General features: G+C 51.8%; 1 protein-coding gene across 6 annotated transcripts in view; it reads right to left on the bottom strand.

Moving 5' to 3' along the window:
* Positions 1–18750, bottom strand: part of AKAP8 (A-kinase anchoring protein 8) — a 29895-nt gene extending 11145 nt beyond the window's left edge. For 3 of the 6 annotated variants that reach the window (XR_005107290.1, XR_005107289.1, XM_037407110.1), the window contains exons 1-7: positions 14358–17319; positions 12364–12402; positions 11644–11676; positions 3756–4044; positions 1990–2596; positions 1091–1235; positions 297–344 (exon numbers count right to left, since the gene is read on the bottom strand). Coding sequence is in view for 4 of the 6 variants with exons in the window: in XM_037407110.1 (XP_037263007.1) it covers positions 297–344; positions 1091–1235; positions 1990–2596; positions 3756–4044; positions 11644–11676; positions 12364–12402; positions 14358–14640 (1444 nt within the window). In the remaining 2 variants the exon portion in view is untranslated. Of the gene's footprint in view, positions 1–296; positions 345–1090; positions 1236–1989; positions 2597–3755; positions 4045–11643; positions 11677–12363; positions 12403–14357; positions 17320–18641 lie in introns of those variants that run through there. The other 3 variants (XM_037407108.1, XM_037407106.1, XM_037407107.1) reach the window with 3 other exon arrangements.
* Between the last annotated feature and the right edge of the window lie 16 nt (positions 18751–18766).

The raw sequence follows: 18766 nt of genomic DNA, 5'->3' as shown, positions 1-18766 counted from the left end.
CCTAACGAGCCTCGCCAGAAGCAGAAGCACAAGCACAGGATCCGAACCTTTCCACTACAAGTGCTTTCCAGGCACCCGGGTGCAAGCAAATCAGCCAGTAATCCTGGCTGAAGGGCACGGAGAAATTATGAGGAGCAAACAATTTCACAATATATGGGCTCAAAATGCTGTTGCTGGGCGATTTTAAATAATTTGACCCTCATCAAAGTCAAAAGAGCAGAAGAAACTGCTGGAGTGCTTGAATAGTCCCACATTTGCCACAAAGACTGACTAAAAACCCGAAGGGTTACTTACACCTTTGTCAGCTTCATCTCCTGATTTTTCCTCTCCTTCGCCCTCATCTGCTGCACAAAAGAAACATCATTTAGCTGGTGTTGGGGGATGGGGGGTGGGGGGGTCTTTTCTCCCACTTAGGGCCCCTAATAAACCACCAAACGTCTCAGGACTCCAGAGAAGCTCACAAACAGCTCCGTGGTTTCTCTTTGCCCCTCAGTTTCTGTGGCAAACTCAGTTCTTACTTTCACAACACAAGCCTTGGGCATTCAGTTTTGTCCCAGGCCACCCAAAACCACAGATCACAAAGCCTGTGCACTTGCAGTAGTATTCTCGGGCATTAAAATATGCCCCAGGCCACCCAAACACACAGATCACAAAGCCTGTGCACCTGCAGGAGTATTCTCGGGCATTAAATTTGCCTCAGGCCACCAAATACACAGATCACAAAGCCTGTGCACTTGCAGGAGTATTCTCGGGCATTAAATTTGCCACAGGCCACCAAACACACAGATCACAAAGCCTGTGCACTTGCAGGAGTATTCTCCGGCATTAAAATTTGTCCCAGGCCACCAAATATACAGATCATAAAGCCTGTGCACTTGCACGAGTATTTTGGGGCATTAAATTTTGTCCCAGGCCACCCAAACAGACAGATCATAAACCCTGTGCACTTGCAGGAGTATTCTAACAACGCTAATGGCTGGAAAAAAAAGACAACAGCTCTGAAACGGAACAACTCGCAGTCAGCTGAAAGATAAAATGCTTAAAATTAAGGGAAAGGAGCCGGTACTAGCGGGTGAAGACAGGCTCGCACCGTTCTCTGTGTCATCTCCTTCGCTGTCGGTCTTTGCCTGCTTGCTGTCTGGCTCATCTCCACTTTGTGACTGTTTTCGCTTGCGGCCCCCTCCCTCACCGTCCGATCGCCCACCTGAACGGTTTCGGAAACCTCTTCTCTTGGGCTAAAGCGGGAAGAAATCATTTTTATCAATCAATTCGACACACCGAAAAAGGTGAAAAATCCAAGTATTCCACCCATCTGCTCCATCTCCTAAAGAGGTTTAAATTCCTGTGACCCTACAGACGCATTTTTGGCTATAAAGGGATTTGCACAGCCAAAAAGTTGGTGCCCCCGGAGAGAAGATTTGGGAGAGGGCAAGTATCCAGAGGCTCGATTTTCCATGGAAATGGGTAAACACAAGCTTGGTGTCACTCTGCTCTATCCAGGAGGATTTAAATTATTCCATCGTGGAAGAAGCGTGAATCAAAGGCTTGTGCTTCTCCAAAGGCCTCCGCTCTAACGGTGAAGCCTACCCACCCAGGCAAAAAAAAAAAAGCGATCCCGACAAGAAAAAAACTTGTGGATAACTGGCTAGCTGAAAAAGGTCACATAGACATAGTCCAGCTGGCTGGACAAAAATGCACATCGCTCTCAGCTTATCTGAAGTAAAGCAAAAGTTACACAATAACAGGAAGATTGCGGTGGGAAAAGAATGTTGCAGGTGGGAACAGATAACTACAGAAGAGAAACTAGGGGTGGGCTTGGTATTTAGGGAACTAACCAATAATGAGCTTAACTTTTGTAATATGTATGAGCTAATTATAACAAGGCATAAAAGGTGACGGTAAGACACAATAAACGAAGTCTGCTGATCACTCATATTGAGTGACTGTGTCTTCCCTCCGTCGCGACAAAAACTGACAGCGATTACTTACCATGAGCGCGTTCATGTGCCAGGGCACCGTACCCATCCTGTCTCTGTTTCGTTGCCTCCCCATTCCATATGGCATATTCCCATACCGTCCCATTCCCATGCCCGACATCCCCATCATGCCATAGTCATAGTCTCCGTAGTCACCATAGTCGCCATAGTCGCCGTAATCGCCGTAATCCCCATAGTCGCCGTAGTCGCCGTAATCGCCGTAGTCGCCATAATCGCCGTAGTCAGGAATGAGGGCTTGGGAAAAGAGGGAAGGGAGCCTGTTGGATCCAGCGCCCCCCATCCCACGCCCACCCATGTAGTTCAACTCATTCCAACGAGCCGAGAGGCGCTCGGAGCTGGAGGAGGGCATGAAGTGGTCGGCGCGGTTGAAAGCGTTGAGGCGCCCTCGGTTTTGAACGCGGTTTTGACCCCGTCCGCGGATCAGGCCGTAGTTGTTTCCTCGGTTGCGAGACTGATCCCTGCGGCTGTCGAACTGGCTCCCAAAGGAATCGTTCCGATCGGTTCCAACATCTCCGTAATCGTAGCTGGAGCGGTACATGTCGCGGTCGTTCATCGAAGACCTCGAGTCATACGAGTCGAAAGACTCGAATCTGAAAGAGCTGCACAGGAGGAGACAACAGTCAGCAGCCAGAATAAATTTTCCACACATCACACAGGCATTTGCATCCATTTTTATCACAATCCAAGTGTTTCTGGCCAGACAACCAGAATAAAAATATTTTTAAACCCTGCATCCTGATCACTTTTCTGTACCCAGATCGCTTTTTCTTTATTCTCGGGGAAAACAAATAAATATCAAAGAATTGCGGTTTTCTGCACGAGTATCTGGACAGAAATCCTTCAGAGAGATCCTAACAGTACTAACTCAATTGCGTTAAACTGCTCTGGATGTTTTGCCAGCTGAAAAGCAGATCCCCAAAGCTTCCCAGGCTGAAGCTGCCTCACCCTCCAGCTGCGCCTCCGGCCGTGAATTAACGCAGATAAACCCCTCAGTGTCTTGCCCGACCACAGCAGCGAGCATCAAATGATAAAAAAAACCAACCCCAAACTTCATTTATTCAGTAACACTTGCCAACATCTGAATTGTTATTTCAGCAGCAAAACACACCCCGATGTGAAACAGCTCTCCAGACTGGCATAATTTAACCCAGCGGGAGGAAAAAAAAAAAAATTAATTACTGGGCAGCCACGAGGAAAAAGGGACAGAGAGGAAAAAAAATACTTTAAGAAACCTAAAAACTATTAAGTAAAAATCCTCCTGCAAAATCTAGGAACTGAATTGACAATGGAAGTCGCTTTTAATGCTTGGTATGCACATCAAGTTTGATCTGTTTGAGGTTCATATATACGTATCCAATATTTACACACGTGTGCACACACATGTGTCAGGGCAGGTAAAAAAAAAAAGCATTTTAAGGGGTTTTTTTTCCAAGGAGCAAATGCTGGATCGCGCCTATGCCATCACCACAGCTTCACCTGAAGTCACAGTGATTAAATTAAATTTATTTTATATTATATTACTTATTTTTTTAAATCAAAATTGTATTTATCAAAATTAATAATAAATAATAAGAATTTATTTTATTATTAATTGAAAATAAAAATTAATTTATTGAAGATAATTAATATGATAATTATGATGATAACGATTATGATAACAATAACAATGATAATTATGATGATAACAATAATAATAAAAAATAATTTTTAAAAGCTATTTTTTTACTACAGAAAATCAGTAAGAAGTGGAACAGTCACCTATCCTGGTCTTCCATCCCCTCCCCTGTCCCGCCGCTGCCCTCCTTCGATAGCATATCCAAACGCTGGTTGATCTTGGCGATGATGGAATCCGAGTTCTCGTTGGCCGAAGTCTCGGCACCGTAGGAGGCAATGGGCATGGTGGCGCTGACATCGGTGTTCATGCTCAGATCCGAAGTTTTGGGTGTTTCCCAGCTGCTGGAGGTGGCAGCAGCCGCGGCGTAGTTGTACGTGGCCGCTGTATTAGCGGCGGTGGTTTGGGTGTTGTAGTAGTCATAGCCTTCGTAGCCTGGCAGGAAAGGAAAATAAAATTGCAGTTAATACAGTTTTTATAAAGACACGAGTAGCTGGAGGAGTTGAGATGTGAACGGACCCTACCAGGCAAGGCTGCAGCAGGGTTTTACTTCCTTTAAAAGAAATTTGGTTTCCTAAAGCAAGAAACCTCAAAGATTCTCGTTCCCCAACCCTACAAGCGTTAAGAACCTTCCTCCTTTGTGTGCTTTTAACTGCCAACACACAGCGCTGCTGGTTTTATTTGCGATTTCTGAACACGACCCTGAGCCACTGACGTCACACGGTCCCCCAAAACACCACGAGAAAAGCCAAACCAGAAGCGCTGCCAGGCACATCGCCATATATCCATCAAAAAAGGACGGCGCCTAACTGAATTAATCAGAAAAATCAAAGCAGCCAGTTGTATTCAAAGAGTGAATATCTGTGGCAAGATACCACGGTGGGGTGGAAAAACCCAACATGCTGCAGCTGCGCTCCTGAAGCTGCTGGATGCTTCAAGCGATCCCAAGATGTGGAGTGATCCCAAGATGTGGAGAGAGGGATCCGTTCCCTGAAGCTGGTGGAGGCTTCAAGCGATCCCAAGATGCGGAGCGATCAATCCGGACCCTGAAGCTGCTGGATGCTTCAAGCGATCCCAAGATGCGGAGCGAGGGATCCGGACCCTGAAGCTGCTGGATGCTTCAAGCGATCCCAAGATGCGGAGCGAGGGATCCGCACCCTGAAGCTGCTGGATGCTTCAAGCGATCCCAAGATGCGGAGCGAGGGATCCGCACCCTGAAGCTGCTGGATGCTTCAAGCGATCCCAAGATGCGGAGCGAGGGATCCGCACCCTGAAGCTGCTGGATGCTTCAAGCGATCCCAAGATGCGGAGCGAGGGATCCGCACCCTGAAGCTGCTGGATGCTTCAAGCGATCCCAAGATGCGGAGCGAGGGATCCGCACCCTGAAGCTGCTGGATGCTTCAAGCGATCCCAAGATGCGGAGCGAGGGATCCGCACCCTGAAGCTGCTGGATGCTTCAAGCGATCCCAAGATGCGGAGCGAGGGATCCGCACCCTGAAGCTGCTGGATGCTTCAAGCGATCCCAAGATGCGGAGCGAGGGATCCGCACCCTGAAGCTGCTGGATGCTTCAAGCGATCCCAAGATGCGGAGCGAGGGATCCGCACCCTGAAGCTGCTGGATGCTTCAAGCGATCCCAAGATGCGGAGCGAGGGATCCGCACCCTGAAGCTGCTGGATGCTTCAAGCGATCCCAAGATGCGGAGCGATCAATCCGGACCCTGAAGCTGCTGGATGCTTCAAGCGATCCCAAGATGCGGAGCGAGGGATCCGCACCCTGAAGCTGCTGGATGCTTCAAGCGATCCCAAGATGCGGAGCGAGGGATCCGTTCCCTGAAGCTGGTGGAGGCTTCAAGCGATCCCAAGATGTGGAGCGAGGGATCCGCACCCTGAAGCTGCTGGATGCTTCAAGCGATCCCAAGATGCGGAGCGAGGGATCCGCACCCTGAAGCTGCTGGATGCTTCAAGCGATCCCAAGATGCGGAGCGAGGGATCCGCACCCTGAAGCTGCTGGATGCTTCAAGCGATCCCAAGATGCGGAGCGAGGGATCCGCACCCTGAAGCTGCTGGATGCTTCAAGCGATCCCAAGATGCGGAGCGATCAATCCGGACCCTGAAGCTGCTGGATGCTTCAAGCGATCCCAAGATGCGGAGCGAGGGATCCGCACCCTGAAGCTGCTGGATGCTTCAAGCGATCCCAAGATGCGGAGCGAGGGATCCGCACCCTGAAGCTGCTGGATGCTTCAAGCGATCCCAAGATGCGGAGCGAGGGATCCGCACCCTGAAGCTGCTGGATGCTTCAAGCGATCCCAAGATGCGGAGCGAGGGATCCGCACCCTGAAGCTGCTGGATGCTTCAAGCGATCCCAAGATGCAGAGCAATCCCAAGATGTGGAGAGAGGGATCCGGACCCTGGAGCTGCTGGATGCTTCTAGCGATCCCAAGATGCGGAGCGATACCAAGATGTGGAGCGAAGGATCCGCACCCTGAAGCTGCTGGATGCTTCAAGCGATCCCAAGATGCGGAGCGATCAATCCGGACCCTGAAGCTGCTGGATGCTTCAAGCGATCCCAAGATGCGGAGCGAGGGATCCGCACCCTGAAGCTGCTGGATGCTTCAAGCGATCCCAAGATGCGGAGCGATCAATCCAGACCCTGAAGCTGCTGGATGCTTCAAGCGATCCCAAGATGTGGAGAGAGGGATCCGTTCCCTGAAGCTGCTGGATGCTTCAAGCGATCCCAAGATGCGGAGCGAGGGATCCACACCCTGAAGCTGGTGGATGCTTCAAGCGATCCCAAGATGCGGAGCGAGGGATCCGCACCCTGAAGCTGCTGGATGCTTCAAGCGATCCCAAGATGCGGAGCGAGGGATCCGCACCCTGAAGCTGCTGGATGCTTCAAGCGATCCCAAGATGCAGAGCAATCCCAAGATGTGGAGCGAAGGATCCGCACCCTGAAGCTGCTGGATGCTTCAAGCGATCCCAAGATGTGGAGTGATCCCAAGATGCGGAGCGATCAATCCGGACCCTGAAGCTGCTGGATGCTTCAAGCGATCCCAAGATGCGGAGCGAGGGATCCGCACCCTGAAGCTGCTGGATGCTTCAAGCGATCCCAAGATGCGGAGCGAGGGATCCGCACCCTGAAGCTGCTGGATGCTTCAAGCGATCCCAAGATGCGGAGCGAGGGATCCGCACCCTGAAGCTGCTGGATGCTTCAAGCGATCCCAAGATGCGGAGCGAGGGATCCGCACCCTGAAGCTGCTGGATGCTTCAAGCGATCCCAAGATGCGGAGCGAGGGATCCGCACCCTGAAGCTGCTGGATGCTTCAAGCGATCCCAAGATGCGGAGCGAGGGATCCGCACCCTGAAGCTGCTGGATGCTTCAAGCGATCCCAAGATGCGGAGCGAGGGATCCGCACCCTGAAGCTGCTGGATGCTTCAAGCGATCCCAAGATGCAGAGCAATCCCAAGATGTGGAGAGAGGGATCCGGACCCTGGAGCTGCTGGATGCTTCTAGCGATCCCAAGATGCGGAGCGATACCAAGATGTGGAGCGAAGGATCCGCACCCTGAAGCTGCTGGATGCTTCAAGCGATCCCAAGATGCGGAGCGATCAATCCGGACCCTGAAGCTGCTGGATGCTTCAAGCGATCCCAAGATGCGGAGCGAGGGATCCGCACCCTGAAGCTGCTGGATGCTTCAAGCGATCCCAAGATGCGGAGCGATCAATCCAGACCCTGAAGCTGCTGGATGCTTCAAGCGATCCCAAGATGTGGAGAGAGGGATCCGTTCCCTGAAGCTGCTGGATGCTTCAAGCGATCCCAAGATGCGGAGCGAGGGATCCGCACCCTGAAGCTGGTGGATGCTTCAAGCGATCCCAAGATGCGGAGCGAGGGATCCGCACCCTGAAGCTGCTGGATGCTTCAAGCGATCCCAAGATGCGGAGCGAGGGATCCGCACCCTGAAGCTGCTGGATGCTTCAAGCGATCCCAAGATGCAGAGCAATCCCAAGATGTGGAGCGAAGGATCCGCACCCTGAAGCTGCTGGATGCTTCAAGCGATCCCAAGATGTGGAGTGATCCCAAGATGCGGAGCGATCAATCCGGACCCTGAAGCTGCTGGATGCTTCAAGCGATCCCAAGATGCGGAGCGAGGGATCCGGACCCTGAAGCTGCTGGATGCTTCAAGCGATCCCAAGATGCGGAGCGAGGGATCCGCACCCTGAAGCTGCTGGATGCTTCAAGCGATCCCAAGATGCGGAGCGAGGGATCCGCACCCTGAAGCTGCTGGATGCTTCAAGCGATCCCAAGATGCGGAGCGAGGGATCCGCACCCTGAAGCTGCTGGATGCTTCAAGCGATCCCAAGATGCGGAGCGAGGGATCCGCACCCTGAAGCTGCTGGATGCTTCAAGCGATCCCAAGATGCGGAGCGAGGGATCCGCACCCTGAAGCTGCTGGATGCTTCAAGCGATCCCAAGATGCGGAGCGAGGGATCCGCACCCTGAAGCTGCTGGATGCTTCAAGCGATCCCAAGATGCGGAGCGAGGGATCCGCACCCTGAAGCTGCTGGATGCTTCAAGCGATCCCAAGATGCGGAGCGAGGGATCCGCACCCTGAAGCTGCTGGATGCTTCAAGCGATCCCAAGATGCGGAGCGAGGGATCCGCACCCTGAAGCTGCTGGATGCTTCAAGCGATCCCAAGATGCGGAGCGAGGGATCCGCACCCTGAAGCTGCTGGATGCTTCAAGCGATCCCAAGATGCGGAGCGAGGGATCCGCACCCTGAAGCTGCTGGATGCTTCAAGCGATCCCAAGATGCGGAGCGAGGGATCCGCACCCTGAAGCTGCTGGATGCTTCAAGCGATCCCAAGATGCGGAGCGAGGGATCCGCACTGAAGCTGCTGGATGCTTCAAGCGATCCCAAGATGCGGAGCGAGGGATCCGCACCCTGAAGCTGCTGGATGCTTCAAGCGATCCCAAGATGCAGAGCGAGGGATCCGCACCCTGAAGCTGCTGGATGCTTCAAGCGATCCCAAGATGCAGAGCAATCCCAAGATGTGGAGAGAGGGATCCGGACCCTGAAGCTGCTGGATGCTTCTAGCGATCCCAAGATGCGGAGCGATCCCAAGATGTGGAGCGAAGGATCTGCACCCTGAAGCTGCTGGATGCTTCAAGCGATCCCAAGATGCGGAGCGATCAATCCAGACCCTGAAGCTGCTGGATGCTTCAAGCGATCCCAAGATGTGGAGAGAGGGATCCGTTCCCTGAAGCTGGTGGAGGCTTCAAGCGATCCCAAGATGTGGAGCGATCAATCCGGACCCTGAAGCTGCTGGATGCTTCAAGCGATCCCAAGATGTGGAGAGAGGGATCCGTTCCCTGAAGCTGGTGGATGCTTCAAGCGATCCCAAGATGCGGAGCGATCAATCCAGACCCTGAAGCTGCTGGATGCTTCAAGCGATCCCAAGATGTGGAGAGAGGGATCCGTTCCCTGAAGCTGCTGGATGCTTCAAGCGATCCCAAGATGCGGAGCGAGGGATCCACACCCTGAAGCTGGTGGATGCTTCAAGCGATCCCAAGATGCGGAGCGAGGGATCCGCACCCTGAAGCTGCTGGATGCTTCAAGCGATCCCAAGATGCGGAGCGAGGGATCCGCACCCTGAAGCTGCTGGATGCTTCAAGCGATCCCAAGATGCAGAGCAATCCCAAGATGTGGAGCGAAGGATCCGCACCCTGAAGCTGCTGGATGCTTCAAGAAATCCCAAGATGTGGAGCGATCAATCCGGACCCTGAAGCTGCTGGATGCTTCAAGCGATCCCAAGATGTGGAGTGATCCCAAGATGCGGAGCGATCAATCCGGACCCTGAAGCTGCTGGATGCTTCAAGCGATCCCAAGATGCGGAGCGAGGGATCCGCACCCTGAAGCTGCTGGATGCTTCAAGCGATCCCAAGATGCGGAGCGAGGGATCCGCACCCTGAAGCTGCTGGATGCTTCAAGCGATCCCAAGATGCGGAGCGAGGGATCCGCACCCTGAAGCTGCTGGATGCTTCAAGCGATCCCAAGATGCGGAGCGAGGGATCCGCACCCTGAAGCTGCTGGATGCTTCAAGCGATCCCAAGATGCGGAGCGAGGGATCCGCACCCTGAAGCTGCTGGATGCTTCAAGCGATCCCAAGATGCGGAGCGAGGGATCCGCACCCTGAAGCTGCTGGATGCTTCAAGCGATCCCAAGATGCGGAGCGAGGGATCCGCACCCTGAAGCTGCTGGATGCTTCAAGCGATCCCAAGATGCGGAGCGAGGGATCCGCACCCTGAAGCTGCTGGATGCTTCAAGCGATCCCAAGATGCGGAGCGAGGGATCCGCACCCTGAAGCTGCTGGATGCTTCAAGCGATCCCAAGATGCGGAGCGAGGGATCCGCACCCTGAAGCTGCTGGATGCTTCAAGCGATCCCAAGATGCGGAGCGAGGGATCCGCACCCTGAAGCTGCTGGATGCTTCAAGCGATCCCAAGATGCGGAGCGAGGGATCCGCACCCTGAAGCTGCTGGATGCTTCAAGCGATCCCAAGATGCGGAGCGAGGGATCCGCACTGAAGCTGCTGGATGCTTCAAGCGATCCCAAGATGCGGAGCGAGGGATCCGCACCCTGAAGCTGCTGGATGCTTCAAGCGATCCCAAGATGCAGAGCGAGGGATCCGCACCCTGAAGCTGCTGGATGCTTCAAGCGATCCCAAGATGCAGAGCAATCCCAAGATGTGGAGAGAGGGATCCGGACCCTGAAGCTGCTGGATGCTTCTAGCGATCCCAAGATGCGGAGCGATCCCAAGATGTGGAGCGAAGGATCTGCACCCTGAAGCTGCTGGATGCTTCAAGCGATCCCAAGATGCGGAGCGATCAATCCAGACCCTGAAGCTGCTGGATGCTTCAAGCGATCCCAAGATGTGGAGAGAGGGATCCGTTCCCTGAAGCTGGTGGAGGCTTCAAGCGATCCCAAGATGTGGAGCGATCAATCCGGACCCTGAAGCTGCTGGATGCTTCAAGCGATCCCAAGATGTGGAGAGAGGGATCCGTTCCCTGAAGCTGCTGGAGGCTTCAAGCAATCCCAAGATGCGGAGCGAGGGATCCACACCCTGAAGCTGGTGGATGCTTCAAGTGATCTCAAGATGTGGAGTGAGGGATCCACCACGTGCCTGTGACTTGTGTTTTTATTCAGATTATAATTTCTCCAGAGCAGGAACAGCTTTTATGCTCTGCGCCAGCACAATGCTCAGTGCGACGGGGCGCGAGTCCTCGACAGGAGTGCTCAGGCTTTATAAAAAAAGAGGAATAACAGGAAAAAAAAAAATATCCTCATCTTCAGCTACGACTTGAGCCGGGAGGTTTGAATCCACAGCCTGACACGCAGCGTTCAGTTTTATACTGTGAAGGCCAATGAAATAATATTTTCGACAACAATTTCAGTCTTTTGCTTGGGAATGTGTTAAGACTAGCTTACAAGAGCCACAGGATCCAAACAGAGGCCAATTAACTAATTGCTCAGAGCTGCCAAGTTCATTAGCGAAAGCAAATCCTGTTTTACTGAGGAAGTGCCGGCTCGCACAGAGAACTGCGCCCGTGCACCATCAAGCTGCCAGAATTACAAGCACAAAGCTTGGGTTTTGAGGGGAAAATGATATAAACTCGGTAAAATCAATCTATTAATGCACACATCCGGCTGTCCCAGGTCAAACGAGAGGAGGGGACACAAAAGAAATCAACTTTTCTCATCCTCGAGCTCATTTTTCTGCTTTAAGGAACAGATGGCCACCAGTCCTCAGGACAAAGCTGCTGCCTTGGCAAGAGGAAAAAGCTGCAATCACAGGCACAAAGTAACGATAAATTAATTAATTATTGAGGAGGAGCGGTTTCAAAGCATGGCATCACATCCATGATGCTGACTTCCAAGCGGAGACAGCGCACGAGCCGGAGATCAGCTCCGCAGCCGGCTCGAGGGACCGAGCAGGGCACCCCAGCCCCCGGGGACAAGCGAGGTCGTTCAGCACCTACCTTGCCAACTCGTTGCATTCGTCGCGTATGTACCTGAACAGGACAGAAAAAAAAAAAAAAAAAAAAAAAAAAAAGGTGTTTCAGCTCAAAAAGCTTCGGAGATGAAATATATGTCATTCAGTCTACTTGCTGGGTAAAAATGACAGACGCTTTTGCACAGAATGGGAAAGCAAGCAGCTGGGACTTCCAGTAGCTCATTATTCAAATGAAATGGCTAATATGTCCTTTTTTTAATACGTTTTTTTCAAACACTTTCAAATATTTGTGCTTGAAAACCTGTCAAGAAGCAGTAAAATGGCAGCAAAAGCACCGACGTTCGCTAAACCCATCCCTTTCAGGAGCATCTCGCTGCTTCTGCTCTTGTTCAAGCTGGGCAGGAGGTCAGAGGAGAGCACCCCAACTCCCGAATACCCCAGCCACGCTCTGTTTTGCAGCGCTTATAAACCCCAGGTGATAAAGCAAAGCACAGGATTAACCATACACCAGACTGGGACCAGTTCCTCCAGTAGGGAATGCTGGGAATCATAGCGTCTCACGCTGTCCCGGACGCAACTTTACAGAAAAACAAGGAGAAATTCCCTCAAACAGATAAAAGGAGAAGAAAGGCTGAAAAAACTGTTCTATATTGTACAACTTTGGCTAGAAAGAAATAAAAATAAGTTATATTCTCAAATTGCAATTCCCTACATTTTTATTTTTTTTTATATACACAAAACTCACCTTGAGTGTTGGTGGCCCCAGTATTCCAGGTGCCATAACCTGCAAGAAAAAGAAGGGAGCTGTTAGAAAGATCACCTCTGCTCTTATCACAGGGGTTTGTTTCTTCCCTTAATCGCTTCTAAAAACCATGAAGTCTTTAATTACAGCTGCACTTCTGCTTTTTACTGTTGGGGAAACACACCTGAAGCTTGCCTGATGCTTTCTTTCCAATCGTTTCAGCAATCTGAAGGTCAACAAGATGTACCGAAACACTGAGAATTAAAAAAAATGACGGTGTGTTTTGAAAGAGATCAGTTTGAAGAGGTGCTTGACATAAGGATGGTGCAAAACTACGTTTACGTAGGAGAAAATTGCAGGATAAATCATTTAAAGAAGCGAACCGTCATCAAGGACGGACATTTCGATTGTTTTATGCCAGCAGCAGCATCCTTTTTCGCAGGGAATATTGGTTATCCGCAAACGTATTACGAGATGAGCACTGCTATGATAAAAGCCAATCAAATAAATGGAGGTCCCTCCCCTTTCGAGCACTAATTGCAATTTTGTGCTAACGAGGCAGCTTCAGTCTGGTCTCTCCCAAAACAGCAGCAGGATGAAGCGCTTGCCCGGGTGGAAGACGAAGCAAAGGGCCACGACACGCAAGTGCTCCCGCTGTGACTCCAGCAGCTTTCACGTCACAGCAGCAAGGGGTCTTCCTCACCAAAATAAATCATCTCTCCATTTTAAACCTTTTCCCAAGTTTCTGGGGGGGGGGGTGGGGGGAAATCAGCATCGCTGGCATCACAGCAACCCCCAAAAGGCCCGCAGCGAGCTCAGCAAACACCTTCATCTGCTCAAAGGGCATTTGATAAATAAGCTCCGTGCTGCAACAGAACCCTGAGATTATCTAAATTAAATCTTGAAATCAAAAGCACCACGATGGGTGTTTTACTGGGAGCATCTCCCAGCGTCTTTTTTGTCACTTCTCCATGGAAAAACATTTTTTGAATCCGCACTTCTTATTCTGATGGGAAAAAATAAGTTGGTCCACATGCAGAACTGCTGATACCCAGCTTCCTATGGATCCGAATTATTTCGATACCCACTGTATTACCCCAAATTTTTCCCCATTTTTTGTTCTGGCCTTGCCTCCCCCCCGGCAGCTTCCCTTCCCTTTAGCAACCTCATCCCCCTCCAACCCTTTTGACATTTTTGGAGGTGGCCCCCAATTTCACAAAGCTTTTATATGTTCTGAATTGGGCCCCCAAGTTTGAAAAATTTATTTTGGAGAGCCAGACACCAATCCTGCAAAAACTTTTGGGGAGGTGGCTCCTGATTTTGCCAGACTTTCCCAATTTTGGAGGCAGCCCCAATTTTGCAAAGTTGTTTTTTTTTTTTTTTTTTTTTAGCAGCCACCCTCCATTTCATAAACCCTCTCTATTTTCTTGAGATAAGCCTCCAATATTGCAAAGCTTTTGTACTTTTAGCAGCAGCCCCTGATTTCACAAAGCGTTTATATATTTTTGGATGGAGGCCCCCAATTTTGCCAAACTTTTCTCCTTTTGGAAGCAGACTCCGATTTTGCCAAGTTTTTCTCTCTTTGGTGGTAGCCCCACGTTCCAAAAAAAAGGTTTGCATTTTCTGGAGGTGGCCCCCAATTTTGCCAAACTTTTCTATTTTTGGCAGTGGCCCCCCATTTGCAAACTTTTATACTTTTGGAGAGAGCCCCAACTTTGCAAAGCTTTTCTATTTCGGGCAGCAGCCGCCAGTTTCACAAAGCTTTTCTATTTTCCAGGGGCAGCCCTCAATTTTGCAAAGCTTTTATTTTTTTGGAGGCAGCCCCCTGTTTTCCAAAAACTTCTTTTTTGGTGACAACCCCTAAATTGGCAAAACAGCCCCTCATTTTACAATTTTTCTCCTGCTGCCCCTGGCTCCCTGCACAAACCTAACACCCACCAAGGATGGTAGAACACCTCTCCCTCTTAACAACTTGGATTTTTTTGGTGGGCAATCACCTTTAGGCTCACAAATCCTCAAGAAATGATGGGTAAAACAGTCGCCGCTGTATTTTTGAACTCCTGTAGAAACCACAGCACCAACAAAACAGGAACTGCAACACGTGAACACCTTCTCAAGTCGGAGCTTTACTACCGAGTAACTTCCTTTCCCACCACGGGTGTTTTTAGGTCCAGTCATTCCCCGTCCAACTTCGCTTTCCAGCAGGAGCAGGACAGCACCGGGATGAGGTTTTCCAGTGCTGGTGGGGCTCGTGGAGAGGATCAGATCAAGACAGAGCATGGAAATTCAGGACAAACCTCTGACCCCAAAGCCCGACTTTAAAACTGATTATTTTTTTTTTAAAAAAAGCTCAATTTTCACGCTCCCTCCTCCAGCACATTAAGTCACCTCTTGCAAACAAACTGCTGAGCACCCCTGATTCTTTCAAGTGACACCAAGTGACACCGAGCCCCCCGTTGTCACAGGCATCATCCCAGCTCGATGCCTGCCTCCAGGCACGCTCGTAGCCGGAGAAAATTGGGAAGAGAAAGGGAAGCCAGAGCAGGGAAGCTTTTTTCTGGGCAGGTTGCTCAGTCTCTCACCCGGGGAACACCAAAAATAGCAGCAGCCTTCACGCTTTCGACCGCACACAGACTGGTCTGATCAAAAGCGAGCTCCTCTCCTTCGATTTTTAAGCCACCTTTGAGAAAATCTTGGGGACTTTAATTCAGGAGGCAAAAAAAACCTTGAGGAAAACGCAGGCTGCTCAGCCCAAAACACAGCGTCTTTCAGCCAGTGTCCCACCTCTTTGTACCTCCAGATTCTATAGGATAAATCTCCCCGCCTTTACGTTATATGCATACATGTTGGCTGTCTGACTGGCCACAATGACCACTGTTACCACTACGATCGTATTCTTTCAAGGAATGAAGAAATCTGGGTTAATTCAAGACCTAAAGCTTTCAGTACAATTTCAGAATGCAGTAACTGGAGTTCAACATCTAATTTTGAAACAAAATACTACGTTAGAAAACCCACTAGATGAAAGACTTGGGTACGAATGACTCTACCAACGAGCAGAGGTTGCATACATCAGTTCTGCAGCAGCACAGCACATCCATAAACATCCCCAGAGAGAAAAACGCAGCGGAACAAATCATCGCCGCCTTCTGGGATAATAAACACAAAGTAACACGCAGAGCAAGGAAAAAAAAAAACCAACTTGGAACGGAGCAAGTAGTGGATTTTACAGAGCTAAGTGCACAACGCGTCCTGACTCCCGGCTGACTCCCAGGACGGCGCTCCCTGAGCTGGGGGAAAAGCTTGGGGATCGTTTTTCTCTGCACACATGTACGAGGGGAGCATGACTCTGGAGCCGAGGAAGCAACCTCCACAGATCTGCTTTGTTTAGTCTGTGTGAAGTGCTGAGAAGTTTAAACACCAGCAGAAAAAAAGCCGGAGCCCAGGAGACAATTCCTTCTGAAAGCAGGGAGGCCCAAGCTTCTCCTGCTGATTTCAACAAAGGACTTTATCCGGGGAGAATGAAGTTTGTCTTCTGCTGGAATCAAAGCAACCCAAGTATTTAAATTAAACCTATATATCACATGCTCCACACAAGGCTTGGCTGTGAAGGGTGCTCTCCTCTAAAACCCACTCACGTGGAACCGCACGATCCTCAACGCGCAGAGAATTAAAAATGAAGGGGCTGGTTATGAGGCGACTACACCTGAGGTTTATTTATAAACCCCCAAATATACAAGAACTCATTCATTTTTCCACCATGTAATGGTAAAAGTCCACAACAAAACTGCAAAGCGCTCGGGGGTTTTAATCTATTAATAGTTCTGCAAGGCAAAGGGAAGACTTAAGCAGCTCATTAACTCCACAAAGCCAACGAAATCTTTCTCAGGAGTAACTTTTAACTGCCTAAACTCTTCCGAGCTGTTTATCCAGACTCGCTCAGGTGTTGGCAGAGAGAAACTGGCACTCGTAGAGCACTATTCAACACAGATTTGAGGTGTTTTGTTTTTTTTTTAATCCTGTCAATGTTTCTCACCTCATTTTTATGCCCAAAGAACAGGTAAAACACTTAAAAAGCATTTAAAAGCATGACGAAAGAGATGCCGGGCATCAGGTCTCCACCAAGCTGAAAGTGGAGACAGGAGGAACCTGGAAAGAGCAACTTGTCAACAGGTCTGTATCAACACGACGCCCGGGTGAATTACCAACGATCATTGCATAAAAAGTGACCTGTGGGGTTATTAAACACATGGAGAAACAGCACTGCTGCTGCATTATTTATAAAATCCCACCACAGTCGTTATTATGTTATGAAACCCAAGGAAGCGTTTTCAATAGCAAAAGTAAAAACCGCCCTCGTGGGACTGTGGTGTCCCTGAAGGTGAACATTAAGAGAAGCATGAACTCAAGGTGGGAAGAGGATGGAGAGCTCCGAAGGGGCACGACAGGGAGGGGATCCAGGCTGTTGGGATGCTCCGGGTGGATCCAGGCTGTCGGGATGCTCCGGGCTCCGATCTGGGAGCATTTATTTACCCACATGCCACCACCTCACAGCTGAATCAACTTCATCCAGAGACTTTTAAACTGATATGCATCGATCCAACTTTGACCAGGGGGACTTTCTTTCCATTTCCACTTCCACAAGCCTCGTTTCAGGAGTTAAAGGGATAATAAACCCCAGCAGAAGCTGGGAGAGCACGGCGAGGCTGATCAGCTCAAGGCTGTTCCGCGCTTTGACGAAGGAGGGTGGGTTTTTCCCCTCACAAATCGCTCCCCCACGCCAGCAGACAAAGCTTAACGCCATTAACAGCCTTTCCCCGCTGTTCTGAGTCTCGTCAGCATTCCGGGGGGCTCTCGCCTGCCGCCCTACCCTTTGTTTGATGCCTTCTTGTGAGGCGGGGACATTTTGGGGGGCTCTCACCTGCAACCTTACTCTTCATTTGACACCTTCTTGTGAGGAGGGGACATTCTGGGGGGCTCTCACCTGCTGCCCTACCCTTCCTTTGACGCCTTCTTGTGAGGAGGGGACATTCTGGGGGGCTCTCACCTGCTGCCCTACCCTTCCTTTGACGCCTTCTTGTGAGGAGGGGATATTTTGGGGGGCTCTCCTGCCACCTTACCCTTCCTTTGACAACTTCTTGTGAGGAGGAGCCATTTTGGGGGGCCCTTACCTGCTACCCAACCCTTAATTTGTCACCTTGTGAGGAGGGGACATTTTGGGGGGGCTCTCACCTGCTGCCCTACCCTTCGTTTGACACCTTGTGAGGAGGGGACACTTCGGGGGGGCTCTCACCAGCTGCCCTTCCCTTTGTTTGTCACCTTCTTATGAGGAAGGGACATTTCGGGGGGCTCTCACCGGCTGCCCTACCCTTCGTTTGATGCCTTGTGAGGAGGAGACATTTCGGGGGGGGCCTCACCTGCCGTCCTACCCTTTGTTTGACACCTTCTTGTGAGGAGGGGACATTCTGGGGGGGCTCTCCTGACACCTTCCCCTTCCTTTGACGCCTTCTTGTGAGGAGGGGAAGCACCTCAGGGGGTGCAGGCACAGCTGGGGGGCTCGAGGAGGGAAACCGGGGGGGGAGGACGATGACACAGGGCCACCACAGCTCGTTGTGTGGCTGTGACAGATGCCAGGATCGGGCCCCCGCTGCTGAGCCACCCGCTGGGGCTCCCCCCGGGGGTAACGGGGGGGGGGGGGGGTGTGTTCAGCTCCGCCCGGGGTGAAGACGGTGCCCCGCGGTGGGGGGGGGGGGGGGGGCGGCGCTCAGCCGATGCCCGGCGTGGGCCTGAGGATACGCTCCAGCTGCCCCCACCGAGGACCCCCTTCATCAAGCGGCCCTGCAGGGACCTCCCCGGGGAAGGAACAGGGCGCCCGGGGGGGGGGGGGGGGGGTCATAAGCGGGGGGGGGGGGGGTGGGAGGCGCACGCGGCGGGGGGCGTGGCCGCGCGGCCGCCATTTTGTGTCGTCTTCAGAAATGGGACCGGCTCCATTTCCGCCCCCCCAGCGGCCGGGGGGCTGAGAAGGGAACAGCCCCCCCCCCCCCCCCCCCCCCCCTCAATAACACTCGCCCACCAATCGGCGGCGCCCAACTGCGGAGCGACGCGGCGCTCGGCCAATCAGCGTCGGCGCCCCCTCACGGGAGGAGAGCACAACGCCTCCCGCAGGGGCTGACCCCCCACCGTTATGGGGAGCCGCCGCTGAGGCAGCGGAAGAAGCGACCCGCCGCCCCGGGGAGGAGAAATTCCGGCCCCAGCGCCGCCCCGGGGCCGCCCGCACCTACCGCCGTATCCCTGCTCCATCGCTCCCCTCCGCCTCCGGCCAGCGGCGCCGCACTGCCCTCCCCAGCGTCCGCTGCGCAGGCGCGCCGCGCCCGCCGCCCATTGGGCCACTCCGCCGCTCTGCCCC

The sequence above is a fragment of the Falco rusticolus genome, chromosome 13 (genome assembly GCF_015220075.1).
Source record: "Falco rusticolus isolate bFalRus1 chromosome 13, bFalRus1.pri, whole genome shotgun sequence".
Taxonomy (NCBI): Eukaryota; Metazoa; Chordata; class Aves; order Falconiformes; family Falconidae; genus Falco; species Falco rusticolus.
Note: the sequence above shows the minus strand (reverse complement) of the source record. Positions and strands in the feature narration are given on the sequence as shown.